Here is a 25,179-nt window from a genome sequence, read left to right as displayed (position 1 = left end):
AAAAAGCTTGTACTGCTGTTTTCCCTCCGTATTGATGTCACTTCCTGGAGGATGATGTCATTAAGGAAGTATTTATTTTTAGTTATATGGATTTGAAGGTCCAACACTAGAATCCTTTAAAGGGAAATGACTGTACAGTGACACTAGAGGGCGCTGTAACTCAACAGTTGCTCTTTACAGTGAATCCTGCTTCATGTCAGTGTGTTTGTAATGTTTCTGGTGGTACTTCAGTTATAACTTTGGAGCTCTGTAAATTAAAAGATATATGGCCTGAAAACAAGTATTAATATTAATAAATGTTGTTTTAAGGAACCATTTTTTAAAAATATATTAAAAGATGATACATTTTTTGTAGATACATAAAAAGACACTGCTCTACAGGAGCTTTAAACCTCCACAGACTTTACAGCAGCTGCTTTCATTGGTGCAGGAGGAGGAGGAGTGGGCGGAGTCTAGAGCAATCAACCAATGAGAGCACGATCAGATCCCTCACTGCAGGACACGATCGACTCTCTCTGGACAAAACAGCTCAGCATCTAATGTATAACAATAAATCATTTAAAGCTATTCATATTGTACATGGTAATGCGGTGTGACCTGAAGCAGAGTTATACCTCGGGTGTGTATTATTTTTTAATAATCCAATGGCCCGTAGTCAATTATTCTGCTTATACTACAGTTACCACACCTCAAAACATTGATCAGATGATGTATTTCAAGACATTTATCTGGTTTTTGTTCTTAAAACACTTTTGTGTGTAGGATTCATTTCTTACGCATCTCATCCCAAGCCTTCGTTGTTGAATCCAAAACGTAATTTTAGAGCTTGTGACGGAGGATTGAGCCACTGATAGCAGATTAATGTGGTTATTAGAGAGAGAGAGAAAGAGTGAGAATTACCTGAGCCTGTGTGTCTCTCAACAGTGTTCAACTGCAGCGTCTCTAATAGTGAAACTGTAAGTTGATCTGCTTCAAGAACAGCGCTGTTATTCCCTCGCTAGTGAGAAATATCATGTAGCTTTTAAATTGATAAACTATTTTACTGATAAAATCATCAGAGCCGCGCTGACAACACGTTTCTGAGCAAGTGTGTGTGTTTGAGCGGGAGAAAGCGAGTATGTGTTTTCCGTTCATAATAAAACATAATTTTGTGGCAAGATAATATATTTTTTTCCCTATTGTTTACTATATTTATTTGCTTGGTCAGTGTCATTGTGTGTTTTGTTTTTTTTCACTGTTGTCGGCTGTAAAGACCTTTGAAATCACTGAAATCATGTGGCGAAGTGATATAGAGCTGTAATGCGGTCGAGACCGGCTGGAACATCTCGGTTACGTATGTAACCCTAATGGGACGTATCAACTGATTGGGATCACGCTTAGGGAGCCTGTCATCTTCGAGTATTGTTAAAACGAGTCAATGCACATTGGCGTACATGAACTGCATCACACGCTCCACCCCGCAGCGAGGGTATAAATACCGAAGTTGTTTTTCGCTGAGGAGCCGAGCGGAGCCCGGAGTCAGCGGTGGTCCAGCAATAGTGGCGACGGGACTACATACATATGTTCCCTTTCAGTTCAGTCATGTTCGACGTAGTCTGATTGGGATCCCCATTAAAACGCCACTAGAGCTGCCACCTTCCAGTGCCTAGACAAAAGCCTCCTGATCCTCCCGCATATTGAGGCGGAGATGGGACAGGGCTTAGGCCAGGAATGTCACTGCTGTTCCACAAGACCACTGGGAAAGCGTTAACCTTTCGTTGGAAAAGAATACGTTGCACAAGCCACATCCTGCCCGTAGGGAGGCAACATGTGGAGAATAACACATATGGACCGGGCAGTACAACATATGTAATGTCACTGAGGTGGCTCCAGCCGATAACAGGGGGAGACGCAACCGGTCAGTGACGGCAGAGCAGGCTCTGCAAAGGGAAGACACGGGCTCGCCGCAGGGACCCATACCGTAGAATAATACACATATGGGATCGCCGTAGGGATCACAACATATGGACCCAGCCTAGCACAGGTTCCACCAGTGCATACGAGTGTTAGGCCTGGCCTCGGACGCTCCGCCACCTCCGATGCCGAAGGATATGGAGGAACTCAACAGGGTTCGGCTAAAGAGGAACTCTACTGGAGCAAGAATGGCGCACGTATCCAGTCCATAGGAGGAGAATGGCGCAGCAAGTCGACACTTCGAACCGGGCTTACAGTGAAACTGGCTTCATGTGAAGGGAGTTCACACACATAGGCTATTTTTCTAGCAAATGTGCTGGTGTCGCCCAGCCCGCAGCTCTAAAAACATCTGTCAGCGAGGCACACTGTGTCAACGCCCAGGAAGAAGCACCCTCTCTCTTTGGAGAGGCTCACTACACAGGTGGGCATGGTGCACCTTGGGTAAACACACCAAGATGATGGCAACCACTATGCAGTGGGCCAACCTCTGCTTGGAAACAGCCTTCCCTTCTGCTGGTCTCCGTAACAGACAAGAGCTGGTCTGAGGTCCTGAGGCTTTGCGCTCTGTCCTGTTATAACCGCAAGTAGCGGAAGGGACAGAGAAAAGCCAGGGCTGGGTCTGTCTCCTCCGGGGCAGCGCTTGCAGGCTCACCACCTGGTCCCGTTTTAAGGGAGAGGTAGGAAACTTGGGCACACATCCAGGCCGGGGTCTCAGGATATTGTGAGAGTTGGCCGGCCCGAATTCCATGCACGATTCGTCGACCGAAAATGCGTGCAGGTCCCCAACCTTTTTGATAGACTCAAGCAAGCAGGAGAACTGTTTCTTTAAAAACAGGATTTTTAACTCAGCTGCCTGCAGTGACTCAAGGGGAGGTCTCTGAGTGCAGTAGCACCAGAGATAAGTCCCAAAGAAGGTATAGAGGGGGCGCAAGGTAGATTCAGTCTCCTTGCTCCACTCAGGAACCTGACGATCAAGTCGTGCTTCCCCACGGATTTGGATCCACTGCATCATGATGTACGTTAATATAAAGGCAACATACATTTTGAGGGCGGAGGGAGACAGCACTCGCTTGCAGGAAAGAAAGCACAGAAGTGATCGAACACCTTCGGGGTTCTTCTCGTGAGAAGAAAACCACTCAACGAACAGGTTCCACTTCAGGTCATAAGCAAGCCTCACTTTTTTTTTTAGAGGGTGCTCTCACAGAAGCAATCTATCTACGATCATTTTGAGATAGATACCTGAACCTCCGTATTGAGACATGGGGCCCTATCTTGCACCCAGCGCAATTGACTTTGTACAACGACGCATGTGTCATTCCTATTTTGCACCCGTGCAAAGCGCGCTTTTCCCTCCACAGAAGCACGTCGCTAAACTAGGGAATGAACTTGCGCTCCCTGGGCGGTTCAGCGCAAAAAAGGAGGCGTGTTCCGGCGCAAACGTTCCTTCATGCTATTTTGCAGGTTTAGAAAACAATTGCGCCACTAACCAGGAAGTCAGTGGCGCGTTGCGCATGTTATTCAGATGCTATTTTAAGGGCGCATGCTTGGCCATAATCAATGTAGCGTGTGCACAACGCGCATACACTTTGATTCTCTCATCTACACAGAAGCAGCAGTTTTCATTTTTGCAAATCATACATTATTACGATAGATAGATAGATAGATAGATAGATAGATAGATAGATAGATAGACAATTTATTATAAAAGCATACATCTAGCTTACACATTTACCCAAATTATCATACGCCTTTTTAACCGAAGTTAATTTGGGTGGGTTTCTCCATCCCCAACGTCACTGACGAGAGCGTTGCTCTCCTCGGCTGTGAACCGCTCCTGGCAAATCCGCCGTTATAATAGCAATCCGCTTTAGAACAAGTGGGCCTGCTCTTAAAGGGAATGTGAGATGACGCTCTGATTGGTTTATTTCACGTTACGCCCAAACCACACCTATGAGTAATGAAGCGACTTCAGACCAACACATTTTAGATTTGCGCCTGGCGCAAGAGTCATTTATCCCGCTGGGAAAATAGCAACAGCGCCAAGACCCGCCCACAAAGTTACTTGCACTTTGACACTTGCGTTTCAGATCGTTAAAATAGGGCCCATGGAGTTTCTAGAGGTCTGGCGCGGGTGCCAACAGTGCCCCATCCCAGAGATGTCTCAGAGGAATGGGTCAGGAAGGGGCTGTCGAGAGGAGCATAAGTTCAGGGGAACAAGGTCCAGTTGGGCCATTAAGGGGCAACTAAGAAGACCTGCTCCTTCTCCTTCCTGACTTAGCACAGTGTTGTGCAAGAAGGCTCACTGGGGAAACGCATTTTTGTGTAGGCCCCAGGGCCAGCTGTATGCCAGGGTCTCAGTTCCTAGGGTCGTGGAGTAAACAACTGGCAATGGGATGAGTTCGGAGATGTAACTGCGACCCCGAAGTGATCCCAGAACAGCTGGACCACCTGGGGATGGAGTCTCCACTCTCCTCGGCCACAAGCTGTCGTCAGGCCTCGTCGGTGGCACGACTGAGCAGGCCTAAACTTAAAGTGGATGAAGCGACCTCAGAAGCTTCTGACTCCATAGGAGGAGGTGGACGGGCGAGTTGCGACATTCGAGGGAAGCGTAGCGCTGTACTGAGCAGTGCAGGCTTGCTGAGCAGAGGCATCAAGCAAGATGTACTGCTAGCAACTCGAGGCAATGGATGCCAATGCAGTTGGAGGCTCGCCCAGACCCCCATTACTGCATGCCCGTTATACGTGGCCCCCTCAGCTGGTGTTAGCAAATACTTGTTCTGGGGGCGTTAGGCCCGGAGAAACAAAAGGTCTGAACACGGCTGAGAGTTTGGCGGGAGTCACACGGAGCGTGCCGCTCGGCCTGTGAAGAGACGACTCGACGCCTGTGAAGAGATGACTCAACGCTGGCGATATGTTATGCCCTAAATTAATACATGATTAACTAACTGTATTTTTCTAAGTACATTTCTGAAATGCACTTTCTGTAAAGCTGCTTTGAAACAATATGTATTGTGAAAAGCGCTATACAAATAAATTTGAATTGAATTGAATTATCCTCACAAACATTAGGCTACTAAAGACATATGCTGTTATTAGTCCATTTGAAAATGTTGAAAGATTTTTGGCTCAAACATCTTTGAGATATTAGCAATCATTATCCAGTGCAGAGTTTTATAATATTCTCACCTAATCAGGGCTAAAAACAACAAGATAAATGTCCATTTTGAAGGGGAGAATCATTTAAAATGATGTTTCTACATAAAACTACGACTGCACTCAGTGGAAATAGTTAACTCATATCTGTTGATTGTAACTAAAATACTGTTATTGTGGGAGAATTGAATTGTGCTGAATATTAGTTATGTTAGATTTATTAATGTTATAATCATCCTGCTGCTTTGTATATTTGAACATGAGCGTATCAGAGACACAAACTATACTGAACCTCTTTTAGAGAACAAATTTGCATCTTCAGGATGTAAAGTCCAGCGTCAGATATTTGCATGCTCATTAGATTTATCATTTCAAGGTAAATCATACACAGATATAGATACATATTTGGTTGATTAAAATACACAAAATACCCGCATATGCTCGGTTTTATATCTAAAACTTCTCATGTCATTCTTCATCATTCTGAAATCACCTTTAGTTCTATAGCACTTTATAAAGATTGTTTTAAACAACAGCAACAACAACAACAACAACAAAAACAGTCCCTTTAAGTCCCTTTTTTCTATATATAAAGTCTTTTCTTTTACAGCAGCTTTACCTTTGTTGCCTTTGGCTTGCTCAGTTGGGGATATTTGGGGATATTTAATTGAATTAATCAATCAACGATACTATTGATCAGCATTACCAAACGTGGACGTTCCACTAGAAACAAACATTGATGTATTGTTTTAATTTAATACTGTGAAGCTGCTTTGATACAAGTGAAAAGCGCTATATAAATAAACTTGACTTGACTTGACTTGACTTTACAGTGATAACAATGATGCAAATGGAATTAAATTATGCTGTAAAGCAGCTTGTGGAAGAAATATTTTCTTTAAGATGTGTGTGACCATCATATGACAGTAAAAGAGCACACACAAACGTTATTCTAATATGTAATTGAATTTGAATGGTAAAGAGAGTTGGTTGTGACAGGAGGGCCTCCACTCAAGGAGACAATATGATGAAGTGATGAGTCTAAGAATGTTCCACGTATGGTTGAAAATACCATCATTGGCCTAGAAAGATAACATTCTGGGAGTCCAGACTATAAAGGAGAAAGGATGTGTGACTGTACGACTGCTGACCTTTTCTTGCAAGAAAATAAACCTCATCAAAGACTATTGGAAATGTTTGTCTCTTATTCAGTGATGGAATTTAGTTTGCCACCACAAGCTCTAAAAAGACAATAGATCTAGAAAGATTATTCATCATGATGAACTTTCAGTGGCTCTCAAAAAACATCACACTAGTCAAACTGATAAATGTCTGAATGTCATTCACTGCGTGACCAAAATATCAAAACAAGTATCATTTACAGTGAAAAACGCACTTTACAAAGAACACATTGTTTCGTTCTTTCAAAGAATTCATTTGAATCTTATGATACATGATAACAAGATTGCTATTATTATTAAATATATTATTCATTTGTATTTAGTATAAGTATTTATTTAGTTTTGGGCTATATAGTATATACATACACCACCGGTCAAAAGTTTTAGATCGGTAAGATTTTTAATGTTTTTAAAAGAAGTATCTTCTGCTCACCAAGGCTGCATTTATTTGATTAAAAAATAAATTTAAAAAAGTCATATTGTGAAATATTATTATAATGTAAATCATCTGTTTTCTATGTGAATATACAGTAAAGTGTAATTTACTTCTGTGATCAAAGCTGAATGTTCAGCATCATTACTCCAGTCTTCAGTGTCACATGATCCTTCAGAAATCACTCTAATATGATGATTTGATGCTCAAGAAACATTTATCATTATTATCAATTTTGAAAACAGTTTTTTACATTTTTATTTCATGATGCTATGGTGAATAGAAAGTTCAAAAGAACAGCATTTATCTGAAATGGAAAGCTTTTGTAACATTAAACACTACCGTTCAAAAGTTTGGGGTCAGTAAGAATTTTTATTTTATTTTGGGGGGAAAGAAATAAAATAAATCAATACTTTTATTCATCAAGGATGAGTTAAATTGATCAAAAGTTACAGTAAAGACATGTATAATGTTACAAAAGATTCTATTTTAAATATATGCTGTTCTTTTGAACTTTCTATTCATCAAAGAATTTTGAAAAAAAAATTACACAACTGTTTTCAACATTGAAAATAACAATGCATGTTTTTTGAGCATCAGATCATTATATTAGAGTGATTTCTCAAGGATTATGTGACACTGAAGACTGGAGTAATGATGCTGAACATTCAGCTTTCATCTGAGGAATAAATTACATTTTAAAATATATTAAAATAGAAAACAGTCACTTTAAATTGTCATAATATTTCACAATATTACTGTTTTTTTTATTATTGTTTTTTATCAAATAAATGCAGCCTTGGTGAGCAGAAGAGACTTCTTTTAAAAACATTAAAATCTTACCGATCTAAAACTTTTGACCAGTAGTGTATATAGTATATTTTATATTTATATAGTTCTCTGTGAACAAATGCGACATGATAAACTGAATCTAAATGTAAAAGTATACTGACATTCACAGTTAAAGTCCACAAACACATGATTTGCATGTTTGTAAATGAACTGTATGCCATTGTTCCAGCGGCTCTGAGCTGTGGATCATAATCATACGGCTTCATATGTGAACGGATGAAACTCTCTCTCCTCTTGGACTGTGGACTTTACATCTCAAGAATGTAAATATAAAGTGCTTTAAGATTTAAGATTTACTACCAATATCCGTAGAAAAGACAATTCAACTTGTGTCTCTCTCAGGCTGTTTTGGGGAATTATGTCTCGGGAAAAGCAGAATTTGCTGTGGCTGATGATCGTCTGTTGCGCTTCACGCCAGATAAGTATGTTGCTTTAAACTTCCAAAAAAAGTCTATAATGCCAGTGAATATGTTGTTCAATGCACATAGCCTCATTATGTTGTGTTTGTTTGTGCAGCCAGCTCGAAAATAATGATCATTGGTGAAAATTTGTCAGATGCATACCTAAATAGATCAACTTGCGCAGGTAGATGTGAAATAAACTGCATATTTATTTTCTGAAAGTGCTTGTGACAACTGACATATTCATAGAGATAATGCCTTTTTATTCCAGCTATAAACCTGACATGTCCATCAGCTTGTGAAATGCTCATAGGGAATTTTTGCAAAATGACCGTCAAAACGAACTCCAGTTCCCAGGGTAACAGTGTTAATTTTGTATTATATACTGTTATAATTTTTATTCATATTTTGATTTAGCTTTTGTTTTTGTATTTTCAGTTTGCATTTTAAATTTGGTTAAAGTTTTAATACTTTTGTTATGTTATTTCATAACTTTTATTAGTTTTAGTTATTTTTAAGAGTTTATATTTAGGTTTAATTTACATTTATTTCTTTTAATTTGAGATATTTAGTACTTCAACTTAAACTTAGGCATATTTTATGCCAGTTAGTTGCCAAGGCAAAAAAACATTCTTGATTTCCAATTTTTTTTTCAACAAATGTAAAATGTTCAAATGTTCTCGTTTCCAGGACAATGCAAAAAATACTCTTTCAACATAACAAACAACTCGGGGAAATATAAAGTCAGAATGAATAAGATGGTTCAAGGCATAAAAATGTGGTTTTTACCAGATGAATCTAAATGTCTGCCATCAGCGGTCCGGCATTTAACAGGTGCGTGTCGTCAGATACAGTGTAACACACACAACACCACATGAGTACAGGTACTGTACACGTCTGTGTTTTCATGAGTGATCGATCGCTGCTGTCAGTCATTATAACATCATCGCTGTTGGTAATATTTTGAATTCTAAACATTCTATCAATCAATGCAAAGCTAAAATAGAAAAAACGCAAGACTGAAACTATAGCCTATACAAATCAGATTATTTGAATGGAGTCTGTATGTAATGAGTTCTTGAGAAACAGCAGGTCATGTTACAACCACAGACTATTTTACACTAGTTTAGATCAGTGATATTTAGCAAGTGTAATAATTCCATCTCTTTCCTTCTGCTTGATCCAGATCATACTGTGACTTGTCAGACCAACGGCAGCCCGACAACCAACAACACCACCTGCAATGCATATCATCAGCGCTCAAACATAAGTAAGATTTTGCCCTTTTCTACAGTATAATCCTATTTTTTGTAGCAATCAGATACATTGCACTTTGCTTTCCATTGAAAAGGTTATCTACAAGCATAGAAATAGCATAAAAATAAAAGTAAAAACCTCAGTCGTTCTAAAGTCCAGGTCTACATATTACGATGAGGCAGGTTAGACTGGTTCTAGAATTTACATGGTCCTTTCAATGGGAAAGTCCAGTTTTAAGACTAGGTTTAGAAACAATACCACAAAATTCCATGCATTTTGCAGCCTTTCTTTTTTCAACACGACAACATATATATTTGGATATATTAGCATAAATATCAAGATAAGGATCATATCAAAACAAAGTAGGCTATGTTGCAGGGAGAGCTGAAGGAATTTTGTGAAAGGTATACGTATAGAAATTTTTTTAAATGACATGATAAATAGGCAAAATAATAATAATAAATAAATAAATATAAAAAAAATAGGGGCATTCTAAAATGCTTAACGTGAACATGACTTATGACAGTGATATTAAAAGATGGAATTCAGTATACATCACTGATGATACATAATTTAGCTATATAGACAAGCAGATGTGCCTAGAATATGAATGCAACATGCTAAATTGGAGGTTAAATGTTTTCTTTGTACCAGTTGTATAAAGAAAATGTTCAACATGCAATTTAATGTGTTGCATTCTTTTTCTGGCTTCATTTGCTTGCTTATAGTATGTTTTGTTAAAGGGATAGTTCAGCCAAAAAAAAAAAATAATCCTGTCATCTTTGACTCACTCAAGTTGTTCCAAACCTGTATGAGTTTCTTTCTTCTGCTGTACACAAAAGAAGATATTTCGAAGAATTTTAGTAACCAAACAGTTGCAGGTCCCCATTGACTTCCATAGTCAGAAAAAAAAAACCCACTATGGATGTTAATGGGGACCAGACACTCTTTGGTTACCCGGCCTAAAGAGTTAATCCAAAAATCAGCCCATGATTTACTCACCCTCAAGTAATCCATACGACTCCAGGTTAATAAAGGCCTTCTGAAGCGAAGCCATGCATTTTTGTGAGAAAAATATCCATATTTATAACTTTATAAACTATAATCACTGGCTTCCGGAAACGGCCAAACGCGAGTCTAGTTCCTGCGGAAGAGTGACCTCTGACCCGACGCATGACCTCTGACCCGACGCATGACCTCTGACCCGACACATGACCTCTGACCCAACGCATGACCTCTGACCCGACGCATGACCTCTGACTCGACGCATGACCTCTGCACCGACGCATGACCTCAGCACCGACGCATGACATCTGACCCGACGAATGACCTCTACACCGACGCATGACCTCTGCACCGACACATGACCTCTGACCCAACGCATGACCTCTGACTCGACGCATGACCTCTGCACCGACACATGACCTCTGACTCGACGCATGACCTCTGACCCAACGCATGACCTCTGACTCGACGCATGACCCAACGCATGACCTCTGACTCAACGCATGACCTCTGACTCAACGCATGACCTCTGACTCAACGCATGACCTCTGACTCAACGCATGACCTCTGCACCGACACATGACATCTGACCCGACGAATGACCTCTACACCGACGCATGACCTCTGACTCGACGCATGACCTCTGACTCGACGCATGACCTCTGCACCGACACATGACATCTGACCCGACGAATGACCTCTACACCGACGCATGACCTCTGCACCGACGCATGATGTAGGAGTAGCATAAGCTTAGGTGAAAGTCAACACCTCTCATGGTTCAAACAAGCTCAAGCTCCTCCCACATATCTCTTTAAAATTCTTGTTTTAGACTTCTAATTCATGGCCGGTGTTTTGTTTTGCTCTATACTCTGTGCTTCCGTGTTCATCAATACGTTATGTGGCGGGTCAGAGCTCATGTGTCGGGTCAGAGGTCATGCGACGGGTCAGAGATCATTCGTCATGCGTCAGAGGTCAGAGGTCACTCTCCCACCGGAACTAGACTTGCATACGGCCGTTACTGGAGGCCAGTGATTATAGTTTATAAAGTTATAAATATGGATATTTTTCTTACAAAACCCATGGCTTCAGAAGGCCTTTATTAACCCCTGGAGCCGTATGGATTATATTAATGATGGATGGATGTGCTTTTTTGGGCTTCAAAATCTCAAGTTACCATTCACTCCCATTATACAGTAAAGCTGTGAAGAACCAGGATATTTTTTAATAGAACTCTGATTGTGTTTCGTCTAAAAGAAGAAAGTCATACACACCTAGGATGGTTTGAGGGGGAGTAAATCATGGGCTAATTTTCATTTTTGTGTGAACTATCCCTGTAAGTCCTGTTCACACCGCCAGCAACAAAGTGACATGATCACATTCATTTCAATGCAGAGCCAGCGATTTCTGGTGAAACAAGTGACAGTGACCGTTGTGATACATTTAACTTTATGCAAATGAAGAGTGATTTTTCTGAGCAACAACCAAAAAGGGTGTAATTTATGGTGCCCTGTGTACATTCGGTGGTACTACGGTAAACTCGAGACTGTTACCACTACTGGTTGCCTTGTAACATTTGTGATTGGTATTCAGGGACATTCTGTAGTGTTTTATTCCTGTCTTTTAATACCTTCATGCTGTTCTTATAGTATACAAAGATGTACAATCATAACACTTTGTCTGATACATTTATGTGTTGTCATGGTTTATTGAGGTTGTTTGAAAATCCCTCCTGTTGATCCTGGAGAGAGATGTAGAAATGCTACTTATGGCAATGATTCATGGAGCGGTGAGTCTGTGTCTATGAACTACTTACAGTTTCACACACCCATCAAAGTTCAATCAATCAAAATAAATAAAGTAGGCCTACAACATGCAAACGGACAGCACATGTCTTTTCTCCAGTTAAAAATCATTACGTTATACGATTAGGGTCATATAAGGGTTCCTTGAGCTTTTAAACATAGAATCTACTTGCTTTGACAAGCATGAGTAATTCATTCATGAGCAGTTGACATTGTTTAGTGCAATTATGATTGCAATTAAAAATTGATTTAACCCATTAAACAACAATATTATGCGATCATATTATGCAATCATTTAAGACATTTCTGACATCAAGGGCTCTTTAAAGAGCCATGAACCCTAGAGTTATATATATAGAACCACATTGAACCTTTTTTCTGAGTGTATATGATGAACATGCAACTATATAATGCTGAAATGACAGTATTTCTTATTAGAACACTTTCTTTAATCTTTCAATTATTGCAAAATTGCACAGATGTATAATTCAAATCCATTCCTTATTTATTTCTTTGTGTTGAAGCGCAAGAAGGAAGCAAATATGTTCTGTATTTGAACGAGAGTGAATGGATTTGTGACATCTGCATTGATGAAAGATCAACTACTGTCACACCAGCCACCACTAACAATCCAAATACCAGTGTCACACCAACCGAGACAACTCAGCTAACTACCCCTAATATAACTAACACTGTTCCAGATCCCGAGACTACATTTGTTTTAAATACTACAGCAGACCAGAGTGAACCCTCAAAAGCACAGTAAGTGTGCGGTTACCAGTTTCAATAAAGTCTAAACCTCTAGTACAGAATACCAAGTGATTCAATCAACTTTGCAGAGAGACTCTGGAGAAAGTGAACACCCTGTTGGAGCAGATGGAAAAAAACAATACAAGCAATGCGGCGATTGTGATGGGGGATATTATTGGTGTTCTCCAAAGACAAGCCAAGAACACAGAAAGCAAAGACATTAAAATATGCTACTCTTCACATCAGAACATGATCAACGTAAGGCCTGAGAAGCATTAAAGCATGTCCATCTGACTAGGATTCTTGATTTATCAGTGCTAATTATTCTTTAAAATCCACAGGTTGTTGAGTATAACCTGAAGACAGACTTTCCCTGGTCTGTAAATGTTCCCAGCGAGGCCTTTGATAAATCACGTCTTGAAAACAATGGAAGTGCATTTGTTGGAGTTTTAAGGTTCAAAAATATGAGTAATAAGGTAATGTGTGCATTATCATTCAAAAGTTCTACGTTTGGACAAATGTTTCTTGATCTGCTCTGTTCAAACGTTTATATTTGATTATTAATGATTGCTTTTTAATTCTTGTATGGTTTCTTATTTAGGATGAAACGGTTTTGAACAATGAGGTTTTTGGAATAACGATGGGTGCCAATATCTCCAACCTTACCAATAATATAGAAATGTTCATTAAACGGAAAAATCTGGTAATGAAGGTTTTTTTTTAAAGATTTTTTTTATTTTTTAAATAATGACCAGACACTGTGAAAACAAAATAAAAATCAAACATGTTCTTACAGGTCGGTAATGCGTCCTGCAGTTCTTGGGATGGCAAAGGTAAATTCACTTATGGCTGTATTGATCAGATCCCATCAAGTTATTTTATATAATCAATTGCATTTGCCGCTCTCTTTTCTTTGAAGGAAATCTAACATGGACGACGTCCGGCTGTGAGACAGTAATAATCGACAATGACACCATAAAGTGCTCGTGTTCACATCTGACATTCTTTGCAATACTGATGGTGAGAAGCTTCTCAGTGTTTCATTTAAAGACCCCATGAAATCAATAACTTTTAGTCCACGTCTATATGCTAGTGAACTTGTACACGATCACTAAAGAAACTTAACAAATATATGCATTTAAAATTTAAAGTCTCTATTTTCCGGGAAAATCTCATATATTGACAACAAGAAGTTTAGTCCAAAATTGTTTCTAGAATTTAAATTAAAGAAACAGAAATGATACTGTACAAAAACATTCAGGAGAACATTATAGAGCAGTGTTTCTCATTGCGCGGCTTGCTAGCCTCCTGCGGTTCACTAAGCTTTAATTTGTGGCTCGTATGGCGGAATAATAATACGGTGATATGATAATGCAGTCAATACAGATATTTCATAAAAACATTAAAAACATTTAGGGCTATAAGATAACCCATTAAAAAACTCAAAGTGTCTGCTCTATTACAAATCATTTATATTTAAAAAATATCCCAAACAGCGGCATTACAAGATGGAAACAGAGACTAGAAAAGATATTTAAACTTGATCTGCCCTTATGTCCATAACACTGGCTACGTTTACATGCAGCCAAATAATCCATTATTAATAGGATTGATGGCTCAATTGGACTGAAAAGCCTTCATGTAAACACCTTAATCGATCCGAATGAGCTCGATCCAAATTAAATTTCGATCGGATTGAAAGGGGTGATTTATTCCTTTTCTAATCCAATCCAGAGAACATGTAAATACTTGATCGGATTGAAAATTTTGTCATTAAGGGAAATCATCTTGTCTCAGTTACAAATTTGACTGGTAAATGATAAAGAAATACCTGTCACAGCCTCACCCCAACTGGGGGTTTAACTTTATGGGAGTATATGTTAAACCAAATTCACAAGAAAAGATTAGATATAAGTTTTCTATATGAATAGAGTATAGTTGCTCTGGTTGCTTTGTCACTGTCTGGTGAGGGAGGTCAGGGTTGTCCCAGCGAGCAAGAAAGATTGACATGGAGCCACTAGACCTCCAACCTACGGAGAATCACCCGTTTTAAACAAACGCTGAACAGAGGAGAGTCTTCTGGAGAAAAGAGAATGCGACAGAACTCGTAATAAAGCATCTCAGGTTACGACTGTAACCTACAGTGCTATGCATAAGTTTAGACACCCATACTAAAGTTGACTAAAAAGAGGAATAAAAAATCATCTTTTGGAAACTGAACTTAATGCCTTAATTTAAAAAATTAGGAAAAATTCAACCTTTAAGGACACCAATTTTCTTTGTGAATGAATAATGTATCGTAAATAAATAAATGTTCTTCCTTAAAATACAGGGTGCATAAGTTTGGACACCCCTGTGTTAAATTCCCATAGAGGCAGGCAGATTTTTATTTTTAAAGGCCAGTTACTTCATGGATCCAGGATACTATGCATCCTGATAAAGTTCCTTTGGCCTTTGGAATTAAAATAGCTGCACATCATCACACAGCCTTCACCATACCTAGAGACATACGTGGGGCAGGGTGGATGTGAGGGTTCGGGTTGTAGATCCTCTTCACAGTCATCAGCCATCTCCTTTTCTCTTGGGCTGTCCAGCAGAGCACTCGCTGCCGGATCAGAGGATGACAACACATCCTCATTCGGAAGCTCAAAGTTACGAGCCTCAGAGGGGCATGAGAGACTAACACCTCTCTCTAACTCCTTGGCGAGCTCCCTCTGAGAACCCCATGATTTTAGTCTCCGCTCTGCCTCAGCGCGAGCGGGACCAGAACCGACTGGCACAGATGCCCGTCCCTCTTCCCCCGAGAAGAGGGCTAGACGAAAGCGGAATTTTCTCAAACAAAAAATTTCACAGTTGGCACATCAGCTCCCTCAAGAACTGATTGTGCGCTCTCTTCGCCAAACAGTAAACGTGTGTGTGTGTCATCAGGAGTCAAATATCTTGGACACGGATCCACACACTTCCTGAAGCGTTTTTCACAAGTCATAATTACCTTTTGAAGTTTCACGTTGAAGCGTAAAAACAAAACAGTGCCTTAAGACGAAAAGAGGATGACGTTCTCTAGACGCCCCTTATATACTTCCGGCAAAACAATTGCCGTGATTGGATAAGCGTTTTTAGACACCGGTTCACGCAGAGGCATTCCCCAATAGCGTCATCGACAAAGTGAGAGTTCCCTTTCGAAAGGGAACAAGAATCAACATCGGCTTGGCTTTTCAGAAATGGCCAACTGAGGGATTTGAAATGTTATAAAAGCGACACAGTTCCAAGTGTTTTTATTCCTCAACAGATGAGTAAGGTGTTTTATTGAACAGATAAACTGCCATACGTAGCTTTCTAAAAGAGTTCACTGACTGTAAAGCATTATCTATTGTGAATATCATTTTATTATGGTTGTTGTAGCACTGTGCAAGAATTTATTTTCAAGGAAGTATCGTGTCTATTAATGGGCAAAGCTACAGTAATGTCTTCAGCTAGTCAGCTTGAGATCTTTTCCATCTAAACTGATTATATCTTTTAATCCTAGTAGAGAATGTTTTATGAGCAGCAGAATAACCATATTCATCCGCACAGAGCCGAAGCACAATCAAAACAATGTTCTTCTGCTAAATACACACAGTTTTGTTTTTTAACTGCTAGAGGGCCAAAAGTTACATAGTGTACATTTAAATGATCAAATTTCGTTGTTCTATCAATCTATCTATCTGCCAACTTTTGAACAGAGGTTAATCATTGCAGCCAAATGTAGTTAAGACATCTACTAACAGTCGACTCAGTTACACTAACTACAACTATAAACTGAACAAGGAGCAGCTCAGATAATTTGAACTTGGGAGTATTTGATGAGAAATGTTTGACTTCATATTCAGACTTTGGAAATCTGATTTTTAATTGCAGACTTTGGTGCTGTGGCAAAGTTGAGCACATCATTTTGGAGCTTGTGTGTCTTGATTTCTTTTGATGTATAACATGATGACACGTGGAAATCATCCAGCTGATCTGTTTATTTCTGTTGTGTTTTCTCTGATCTCTCAGTCTCTGCCAGGTGAAAATCAAAACATCACAGCGCAATATTTGGATTCATTGACCTTCATCACGTCTATCGGCTGTGGCATCTCCATGTTTTTTCTGTCCGTCGCTCTGTTCATGCATTTCCTGTTACGGTAGTGTATCTTAAAGTATACCATATAGTTAGTTTAAGTTCTTTGACCAATCATTTTTGCTCCTCTTTTGGATAAAAGCAGAATGCATAAATGCATGTTACAAATACAGGTTGTTTATATTTTTGAACAGGAAAGGGAAATCAAATCAGGCCACGAAGATCTTGACAAACATGTTTGTGGCTTTGTTTCTCCTGAATTTATCCTTTTTGTCAAACGAGAGCGTCGCCAACACAGGAGACAAGGCTGCGTGTGTCTTCATAGCGCTGCTCATGCATTACTCCATGCTGACTACATTCACCTGGTTCTTCATTCAAGCTCTTCATATGTACTTATGGCTCATCAGACAGAACATCACCATCACAAACTACATGAGGAAGATCACCGTGTTCGGCTGGAGTGAGTTATATGGAGAAATCACCTGTTATAGTGTTCACTTAAGAAAATAACACTGTTTACAACAAAATCAGCAGACTGTAAACTCGAGTTGACCCGAAAAAGAAGATTGCATCATATTTAAATTTTTTTTTTTTTCTAGAGCTGTTCCTTTAAAAGCATTTAAAAATGTAACATCCTGCCCTCTCCAATCATTCAGATTGGAGTTTTAAGTAGGATTAAACGCTGCCCCCTAGATAGGCACCTGGGCTGATGCAAGGTAAACAGGTTATGTGGGCAGTCCTCAATGCATCCCTCTATCGAATTTACCTCCCTCCCCAATTATTGTTGGAATCTGAAGTAGGGATATGCCCCTTTGGACGGGTGCTCTCAGGCCACAATATGTTTTGCTTGGGGAACTTGTTTTAGGAAACAGAGCCTCTGTGCAATTTTCTTCACAAGTCACATAGGATTAGGGCTGGGTATTGATACAAATTTCACAATTCGATTCAATTTCGATTCACAAGCTTGCAATTCGATTCGATTTCGATTCGATTTGATTCAATATTGATTATTTTGGATATCAGGTTCAATACATTGCAAATTTTCTCAAGGAAAACAAATCTCTTAACTATTATTGTAAACTATGGGAGTCAGTTGTAGCCTAGGCTTCATTAGCCTACTGTAATATTGAAGGTAAAAATGAACTGATTTGTATACAAACACTTAAAATACACTTTTATTTATTTTTATAATAATAAATTTATATGAAATTATATTAAAATTTAAATGGTGGGTGGCTGTCATAAAAACTTTCCAGATTTATTGAAACATGCATTAAATATTGAAGAACATTAAAAATTATAATGAATATGTAATATGGTGCATATATTTAACAAAATGCTCCTCTCTAGAGTTAATTTTTCTTGCTGACTAACGAGTTTATGGTCACTGGACATGGTTTTTCTGAGGTAAATGTGACGTTACATGACATTGTTTACTAACGTCTTTCGACGGTTGAAACACTGATTGAGCGATTCCATGTGACATGATACGGACTTCGATAAGTTGTACTATCATTGTGTATCTTTTAACACAATTTCAGATGCTCATTCATGTTTATTTCGCGCGGTAACTGGTGTTATTAAGGCGGAGGAGAAGATCATGTGCTTCTCTAGAGCTGAGCCAGAGCGATCTCACGCCACAGCGACAAAACAGTAATTATGTTTTTGAATTTCATAAGAAAATGGACGTAATTTGAAATCTGAGACTTTGTTTCACATCAATAATAACAAAGCACAAAGATTATTCCGATTTTTTGGATGGGATGCGCTACAATGTTACATTCATTCAACTGAAAACAGGATGACTAATCGATTCTTGGGATTTAAGAATCAATATCGTTTCTTAAAAATGAGAATCGATTAAAATCAAGAAATCGAAATTTTTTACCCAGCCCTACATAGGATGCACTAGGCTGTTGACATGCTTTTCGACTCTGGCTAGTTTTGCAGAGTCACTTAAATGTTATGCTTACTCTGTGCATATTCACAACCTAGTGGGCAGGAAATTCCTCAACATGGCATAGTAGGTATTGTGTTCCTCATAGCATCAACACCAAGATGCAGTGTAGAAGTTCCACTTCAAAAGGGAACACCTTGTGTTGCGAATGCAACCCTGTACCCCGAGAAGGGAAACGAGATGCTGCATCTTGTTGCCATTCTTCAGGACAAAACAGCACGTCTGCCAATAGATTGGCATGTTTACACATGCCCCAGACAGTGGTCAAGCCGAGTGCATTCCCCATAGAGTCCACACTAAGATTCGGCGTCTCATTTCCCTTCTCAGGAATGCGCCATTTTTGTGTGTGTCCCTTTAAATGCAAATGAGTTGCTGCTTGCCTCCGTTCAGAACACGGCCAGTCCTTTACACGAGCTTCAGATACTCCAGCAATGACAAAACACGCAAAAAATTTCACTCATCCAAAATCTCAGAAATAATCAGTAGCGAGTGCAGCCTTACGGAGAGACTCAGGAGGAGGTTGCAACTTTTGGACGACCTGGACGTTTCTGAATGGTTAATGGATACATTTATGTAGTTGTTGTGGAGTTACATTGATTCATCTCACCAGACTTGCATGTACCGTCATGTTTAACTTTTGCACAAGTTGACATGTGACATGTTTTGGTCAATAGTGTTCAGTGCTCGTCTGTGCAGCAACGACAGAACAGTTTGCATGCTTTGCTCAAACTTTTGCCATTGCATTAGAACTGGTTACACTGTTGTCTCTTGCGAAAACCAAATGTCGGCACCGTGGGTGGAAACATTAATCAATCAATCAATCAAATTTTATTTATTGGAGTTAAAGGGGCAGTAATATTTTAATAAGATCCCCTTTCTACGTCAAAAGGGGAGCGAAATCTGATCGGCTTATTATTTAAAATGCTAGCAAAGGCTTACCAAAACAAAGTCACTGGGATGTCACTTTTCACATTTTCTGGGTTGGTAGATGCACCGGGGACCCGATTATAGCACTTAAACACAGAAAAAGTCAGATTTTAATGATATGTCCCCAATAAAGTTTTTTTTTTAGTTTTAGTTATCTATTATAACCCTAATTTCTGTGTGTTTTCAGTATTTACAACTCCTATAGTCGTAGCTGTTGCTTCATTAGGAGGATATAAAACAGTGATCCTACAAACAACATCTGGAACGACCACACAAATGTAAGTTGTTCTGATGTCATAAATGCATGATTAAAGAGCACCTATTATGCTTTTTCCCATGTTCATCTTTCTTTAGTGTAATGATGCTGTTTGAGCATTAAAAAGCTCTTCAAAGTTCCAAAGTCCCTCCAGAGGGAATTCTTCTTTATATCAGTGTCAGTGTTTCTGAACTCCTGAAACGCCTCCATTGTAGTCTTGAGTTTCTTCCGGGAAAAAACACGTCACAATATTCCTAGGGCCCTATAAAATCCGTTTTATTTTTTCCCAAATTCCGTTTTATTTTTTCCCAAATTCCGTTTTTTCCGTTTTAATTTTTGCAAATTCCGTTTTTTCCGTTTTAATTTTTGGGAATTCAGTTTTTTTTTTTACCCTTTACTGTTATTTTAGTCGTAAAAAGAGTGTTTTTAATGTTAATGATTAAAATGTACACAAATAAAATAAGAATGACCCTAAATTTATTGAGGTAACAAACAAAATTCTCGTTTTAAGAGGTGTTAAATGTGGTTTGGTTTGTTTACTTTAGTGAATGTATTAGGCTAACTAACATGAACCAAGAGCAATACATTTGTTACTGTATTTATTAATCTTTGTTAATCTTAGTTAACCCTAACCCTGTATTTTTATTATGTTACTTCACACAGTGCATTAAGCTAACTAATGTTAATAAATACAACTTTTCATTTAAATAATGTAGGCTACTAAATGGTGAAATTAACATTAATAAAGATTAATAAATGCTGTAGAAGTGCACTTTATTAATAGTTAATGTTAACTGATCTAGTTAACTAGAGTTTAATAAATGGAACCTTATTGTAAAGTGTTACCGATTTTGTTATACACCGATTCAGTGTTGGACAGATCAGTTGTTTTAACCATTCATTAAAGTGAATCGGTTCAAAGGAGTCATTAGTTCGCGAATCGGACATCATTAGCAGACTTGTACGCGTTGTGTGATTATCCCGGCAGTTAGGACATCGCACGAGATTTGTCAACACAGAAAACATTTCATCATTGGATTGGTTTTGTTTAGTTTATTGAAAGTGTTTTTATGTCAGCTGAATGGGCGGAACGCTTTTCAGAGAAGAAGGGAAGGTAAAAAAGTTTTTTTTTTTGCACAATTCACACCCAGCGGTAGCCTAATTCAGGAAAAAAAAAAAATCCGAATACTCCACGTGAAACTTCGTTCTTCCGATCTTTTACCATTGTGTCAATTCTCAATTGATTTAGATTAATAAGCGCGAGGGAGTGAGAGAGAGCAAGACAGTTTGAAGACGCGCGCGCGACCGGGCCTCTCTCTCTGCTCGTTCTTTCAGTAATATGCGATTTTCCTCAGACATACGTTTTTCTCCCACTCAAAAACAGAATTTTATTCCAAATATCTAAAATTCCGCGAAATTCCGCGTTGACACTAGATTCCGCGTTAATTTGCCAATTCTGCGATTCCGTCCGCGATTCCGTGATCGCGGAAATTATAGGGCCCTATATTCCTCATTTAAATATGTGTTGAAACTGGCGGTTATGGTAAGGGCAGGGCATTTCCCAAACACGCTCGAAGTGCTTGACCAATCAAAACACACTGCTGCAGCCGACCAATTAGAGCACAGTGTGCTTTTCAGGAGGAGGGGCTTCATAGAGACAGGAAGTAAACAGAGCATTACTGACAGACAGGGAAGAGAGAAGCTGCAACAATGGAGAATATGGGGAAAATAATCAACATTTAAGTAGGAAAACATGTTCTAGTAAAGCCCAAAAACAAAATAAAAACATTAATGAAGCTTTTAAATCAACATTTTCTCTTCTAATTAAAGGTGCTGGATTACAGATTCTTTAATTCACTACATAGTGAACATTGGCTACTACGCTTTAGTCTTCATCTTCACGACAGGAATCTTCATCATGATCGTCACTAAGATTGTCCAAGCCCGACACGTAAAAGCGGCTGACGGCAAGAGAAAGACGTTCAGAAAGCAGCTCATGATGGTGTTGAGTTTGTTCCTGCTCTTCGGCCTGACGTGGGCTGTGGCGTTCTTCAGTTATGGAGAGATGCTCATCCCTTCATATTACATCTTCACCGTGTTGAACTCGTTTCAGGGTGAGAAAAAAAATCACACGGGTCCGACATGGATGATTGTGTGTGATGCAAACATTTGGATGTGCTTTTTTTTTGTGGTTACATTTTAAAAATTATACAAATGTCTTTAAAGATATCTGAAATATTTATGAATTAGGTGAAATATGTTCTACTGATTTTTTTTCAGGGTTTTTCCTCTTCCTGTATTACTACCACATTCACAACGATGTTGCGGGAAATTTCTCTGATGATCCAGAAAGCTCCAGCTCCAGCTCCAGCTCCACCACAACCATCGTTCAATCCACAATTAATGCAGTGGAAAATATTGATAACTAGCAGAATTAAGGTTTAAGGTGTCTGTCTTCTTTTTGCTGGCCATCTTCCTCTTTGTGTCTTTAGTGAATGTTATTTGGTATTGTTTAGTGAGACTCTGTGGCATTAGGTATTGTTTGTATATTTTCTTTCATTATCTTGTATTTTAATAAAGTGACTTGTTTTAGTGCACTCTAAAAACTGCTGGGTTGTGTTAACCCAATTTTGGGTCAAATATGGTCTCACCCAACGTTGGGTTAAAAAATGCAATTTAAAAATGGACAAATTGCATTTTGGACAAAATCAAAAATGGACAAAAATGCAATTTAAAAATGGACAAATTGCATTGGTTACATTAAAAATGTAAACCAACGGCTGGGTTTGTCCATTTTTAAATTGAATTTTTAACCCAACGTTGGGTGAGACCATATTTGACCCAAAATTGGGTTAACACAACCCAGCAGTTTTTAGAGTGTGTATTTTAGCCCACATCTCCTTGCTCACCCCCCTTGTGTATTCCAGGTAGCGTAGTCGAGCATTGATTACAGGATCTTTGGTCCCCTTCCGGGTATTATATATTTATTTTAATGTCCCACTTTGCCACACAGTCATAAGAGGAAATTAATGCAACAAAGTTTGTTTTGGCTGTACAGCAAATTTAGAAGAAAATAGTATCATAGTCCAGCTTAAGTAAATTTAGTGTTGATTCATTTCCGTTGTAAAAATCATTAGTTGTTAATTTAGTTCATTTATCTATACAGCAGCTCTGGAGAAAACAGGGATGTCATCGTCCAGCTCAGTTCAGTTCTCATACAACAGCATCAGTACAGTCAGATCAATAATATTGTTGAATATTAAGTGCACAGTCACAACTGCACAAATACATACACTCACACGCACACAGCCATGCACATATACTAGGGGTGGGGGAAAATCGATTCACATATGAATCGCGATCCTATCTTCTGCCGATTCGCATCGATTCACAAATTTCAGAAATTGATTTTCTAAAGTGTTGAGTATTAATAAACTGTTGCTGTTTTGTTAATTTAATAATAATAAAGAGAAAATCACTCACTGCTTTTTACTGAATCACTTTTAGAATCTTCATTATTAATCAATTTATATTCCATTCTGTGAAGATTATACTGTGTCTTATATTTTTACATTTGATTATTAAATTTCTGTAGTACTTCTTACTACATGTTAAATAAACCTACGCTATAGTTTATTTAATTATGTATATTTTTTCTATTGTATTTGTCATATTGTTTATTTATTTTCATTTTATTTACCAGTTTTATATTTGTAAAAGTTTTTATTTTTGTATCAAGGAATTTTCAAGTAGTCTTTCTATTTGTCTCAGGCCTGCCTTGCTTTATAACAGAAGACTGCCAGTCATGTGTGTAATGATTGCAGTCAGCTTAAATTGCATTTGTTTTATTATATTGGGTAAAATGGGATGAAAAAACAATAAATTTCAAGGTTTAATTCAGTGAGCTTTTTCTTTTAATCTATGCATAAATCACAAAAATTGTATTCAATATCGAGAAACAATTTTTAATTAAAATCGATTCTTGAGGTACCAAATAATTCAAACAAAATTCAACACAATTAAATCAAAGTACAGTCATTTATTCTCGACTCACTAAAACACAAAACAAAGAGGAGTATGCATTTCAGTCAGGACCACTATCGTCAAATACGATTGACAGTTAGCATACAGTTTGGATTGGCGGTATGGTACAAGAACTCCCTGCGCATCCATGAGGCCTAGCATGGATAAGAGCAGGAGAGCAGCAATAACCCCCCTTAGAGTAAACAGAACAGAACCAACATGAATGTATTGCAGATAACATTAATTAATTTTAATGTACAACATAATTCGAGAATTTTTGTCTGATTCAGGGGGAATCAGAATGCCAAATCCTGACTGACGAGAGGTGGAGCTGGGGAGGGAGGAGGGTAATTAGCTCCTGAGAAACGCGATCGCTGCTGATAATACTGAAGGAGCTTATATATGAATACAGTGATAGGCGTCGTATTCCTATAGGTAGACGTGGATCAGCTAGAGTCACTGATGCAAGCTTGACTAACGTGACCCGCCAGAACTGACGCTACACTTGATTTTAATAAGTAAAAAAAATCACATTTGTTCAAAACACCACTGTTATAGACCCTGAAGGACATCTCATTATCATAAACATTTCAATTAATAATAGCCCAATTACAACTGGTAATCTACACTGACCTAAAGGATTATTAGGAACACCTGTTCAATTTCTCATTAATGCAATTATCTAATCAACCAATCACATGGCAGTTGCTTCAATGCATTTAGGGGTGTGGTCCTGGTCAAGACAATCTCCTGAACTCCAAACTGAATGTCAGAATGGGAAAGAAAGGTGATTTAAGCAATTTTGAGCGTGGCATGGTTGTTGGTGCCAGACGGGCCGGTCTGAGTATTTCACAATCTGCTCAGTTACTGGGATTTTCACGCACAACCATTTCTAGGGTTTACAAAGAATGGTGTGAAAGGGAAAAACATCCAGTATGCGGCAGTCCTGTGGGCGAAAATGCTTTGTTGATGCTAGAGGTCAGAGGAGAATGGGCCGACTGATTCAAGCTGATAGAAGAGCAACTTTGACTGAAATAACCACTCGTTACAACCGAGGTATGCAGCAAAGCATTTGTGAAGCCACAACACGCACAACCTTGAGGCGGATGGGCTACAACAGCAGAAGA

General features: G+C 38.7%; 1 protein-coding gene and 2 long non-coding RNA genes across 3 annotated transcripts in view; 2 read left to right on the top strand and 1 right to left on the bottom strand.

Annotated features, from left to right (window-relative positions):
• The window catches only part of LOC307147689, a 249,122-nt gene that overhangs the window by 18,543 nt on the left and 205,400 nt on the right, over window positions 1–25,179 (bottom strand). The gene's annotated exons all lie outside the window — the stretch shown is intronic.
• LOC307148265 lies at window positions 7,770–8,331 on the top strand. The gene is made up of 4 exons (XR_013819428.1): window positions 7,770–7,835; window positions 7,915–7,994; window positions 8,089–8,157; window positions 8,245–8,331. It is a non-coding gene; the product is annotated as an uncharacterized lncRNA (long non-coding RNA).
• Window positions 8,670–23,928, top strand: LOC307148263 (adhesion G-protein coupled receptor G5-like). Its single transcript, XM_079853664.1, has 14 exons — window positions 8,670–8,807; window positions 9,160–9,243; window positions 11,950–12,024; window positions 12,565–12,802; window positions 12,880–13,048; window positions 13,132–13,266; window positions 13,392–13,493; window positions 13,587–13,623; window positions 13,710–13,810; window positions 16,826–16,953; window positions 17,084–17,349; window positions 19,961–20,051; window positions 21,860–22,143; window positions 22,310–23,928. Exons 1-14 carry the CDS (start codon window positions 8,723–8,725, stop codon window positions 22,456–22,458), a joined length of 1,944 nt encoding a protein of 647 aa, XP_079709790.1. The 5' UTR covers window positions 8,670–8,722; the 3' UTR covers window positions 22,459–23,928.

Source organism: Squalius cephalus, assembly GCF_949319135.1.
Source record: "Squalius cephalus genome assembly, chromosome: 20".
NCBI lineage: Eukaryota > Metazoa > Chordata > Actinopteri > Cypriniformes > Leuciscidae > Squalius > Squalius cephalus.
The sequence above is the reverse complement of the archived record's forward strand: the minus strand, read 5'-3'. Positions and strand labels throughout refer to the sequence as shown.